This window comes from Aplysia californica, unplaced genomic scaffold (assembly GCF_000002075.1).
Source record: "Aplysia californica isolate F4 #8 unplaced genomic scaffold, AplCal3.0 scaffold01766, whole genome shotgun sequence".
Lineage (NCBI taxonomy): Eukaryota > Metazoa > Mollusca > Gastropoda > Aplysiida > Aplysiidae > Aplysia > Aplysia californica.
The window spans coordinates 33,735-36,553 of NW_004799036.1; the positions used below are offsets into that span (position 1 = coordinate 33,735).

Here is a 2,819-nt window from a genome sequence, read left to right on the forward strand (position 1 = left end):
TAAAAAATCTTTAAATTAAAAAGCTGTGGATGGTGGGGGGCGCTTTTTATCCTATACCTTTTAGAGTATCAGAATGTATTGTTTTGTCCTGATTTTATTTGAACATCATGTAAAGTATGCTGTTGGAAAAGCTTTTCCTTCATAGGCCACTGTAAAAGTTCCGTTACTTTGAACCCATGACTTAAATTAAATTTTGTCCTCTTTGGAAGGGTTTTAATTTTCTCTTCTTAATTTTTGACTGGACTTCCAATTGATCAATGATTTTGTCTTTCTCCTCAAAGAAAGAGGGTTTAGGCCTAGACTACCTAAAAAAAATCTTTTTTTTTACTCATGCACCCGTCTCATACTAGATCTAGATCTACACGTGTGTATACTAAACTTTTTTTTCTAGATCTAGACTAGATCATATCTAGTAGTAAGTTGCATGCTGAACACGAACATGGCCTTCATTTTTGCTGCAAATAAATAGTTATAAATTGAGTTATTGATGTTTGAAAACCGAACTAGATCTAGGACCAGTGGCGTAGTAATTTGACTTGCTTTTCACAACATGGGTGCATGCCCCCCTGACCTATAAAGTTATAAAGAAACTGGGGGGGTTTCAGGGGGGCTTGTCCCCCTGTATTTTACAATGACTCTTGATGTTGGGAATTAGGACTGATTAAGTATATTAAGCCTAGGCCCTACTTGAAAACAATTGATTTGCAAGGGTTTTGGTGGCCATAGGTGCGTTCTGCAGCAAAAATTATGGCAGTTAGCCCTCAAATCAGTGCATCTGTGGGTGCACAGGCATCTATAGGCTTAGATCTAGATCTTTAGATTATACGCATGCGTAGATTATAAGTACAAATTTATCAAAAAATCTAGATCTAGATCTAGATTTCTAGATCTAGAAAAATCTAGATCTACATCTAGATATATTAGAGATTTAGAACTAGATCTAATCTAGAATCTAGATCTAGATTTAGATCTAGATCTAGATCTAGATCTAGATAAATCCTGTTGTTGTTCTGAAACTTTGAATTAAGTTTTTAAAACTTTCTTAGACGTGTCTGCTTTCACTTTCTCCAGTACCAGATCTAGAAATCTAGACTAGATCTACATCTAGAATCTACATCTAGAATCTAGATCTAGATCTAGATCTAGATCTATATCTAGATCTAGATCTATACTAGATCTAGATGTAGATATAGATCTATATCTAGATATATACCTAGATCTAGATCTAGTTACTCCTTTTTCAGATTTAGACTAGATCTAGATCTAGATCTCAAACTAGATCTAGAATCTAAAGACAAAGATCTAATCTAACTGTAACTCCTAGAACTAGATCTCTAGATCTAGAAAGGCAGCAGAGGGCAGTGTCATTGGTCAAACTCAAACTCAACAAAATACAAACAAAGTAAAAGTAAAGAGATTAACACTTACCGTCACTATCAGCAGACGATGGTGGCTGGCCGTTTCTAAATCCTAGATCTAGAAAACATATAAGATCTTTTTTCGATGGCATTATTATTACAGGGAATGCTTTGACGAATATATAGTTCAGGCAGTTTCGAATTGACGATATGTTTCTGCTCAACTTTACTTTCGCTTTCTTCGACTTCCATGTTGTGAAGCGAGGTGAATTGTGCAGAAATGAACTTCCGACTTCCGGCTAACTTGACAATTTCCGTCTAGAAATTTAAAAAAATGAATCAGAGAACCAAGAAAAAAAATAATGTTATCTCGGACTGAAAGCTGTAATAATAAGGATTTTAAAAATAAATATAGACCTAGTAATGAATTTCAGAACAGTTCTAGAATCTAGAATCTAGTACTAGATCTAGTAATCCCGATCATTTCATTCCGTCTCTTTTTCCTCCTACTACCCCCCCTCTCTCTCTCTCTCTCTCTCTCTCTCTCTCTCTCTCTCTCTCTCTCTCTTCCTTCTTTTTGGTATGTTCAACTCCCCAGTAACAATGTCTAGTTTTCGGCAGTAAGTACCGTGCTATGGTACCGTGAGACTCCGTGAACTATCGCACGGGGCTGACATCTGACAGACAGACAGACAGACAGACAGACAGGATGGAACGATTCACTCGGACTATCCCAAGTTCGAACCCCCGACTCCCGAGAGTCATGTCAAGTTTCCAACCAACTGCGCCACAACGCGGGAGAAAACCACACAAGCACAATGTTAGAGAGATTCACCTCATCATCCTTCACTTCCTCCTCCTCCTCCTCCTCCTCATCATCATCATCATCATCATCACCCTCCAACTACTCCTCCTCCTCCTCCTTCATAATTAAATTCTACCTCCTCCTTCTCTTCCTCATATCCTCCTATACTTCAACCCCATCCTCATTTCCTCCTCATCCTTCGTCACTCCCTCCTCATCGACCTCCCCCCTCCCGCTGCCCATATGGATTCTCAGACTCTCAGACGGCCTTCCCCTCCTCTATCAAGGCGATGAGGTAACTGTTGCGATGATATTCCGCTGAGGGCTTCGATACGCTGGGCTATTCTTGTCGCCCGACCCTCGCCGTAAGCTGTCATTACCAGAGCTTCTGCGTGAGGCGGTGCCCAATTTAGATCGTTTATTTGATCGGCGATGCTATTTCGAGAAAGATAGCCGGCCTGCATCTCGGACTCGTCCTTTATGTAGGACTACGTACTCCTGGAAATGTTCCTCTTTAACTTTAAAGACATTTTGGCTTCAAGATTTTGCCACCTCAGTGGGGCTTCTTAATTTTGTGTTTGTTTCTTTGTTTGTTTGTCGTATTTTGGTTGTTTTATTTTGTTTGGGGTTTTTCATTGTTGTAAGGTTTCGAGGGGG

At 39.4% G+C, this 2,819-nt stretch overlaps 1 protein-coding gene across 1 annotated transcript in view; it reads right to left on the minus strand.

Moving 5' to 3' along the window:
* LOC101864590 overlaps positions 1 to 2,226 on the minus strand; it is a gene marked incomplete in the record, with an annotated part of 24,495 nt that extends 22,269 nt beyond the window's left edge. Inside the window, 1 exon segment of the mRNA XM_013090980.2 lies at positions 1,429 to 2,226. Coding sequence (XP_012946434.1) covers positions 1,429 to 1,510 — 82 coding nt within the window.
* Between the last annotated feature and the right edge of the window lie 593 nt (positions 2,227 to 2,819).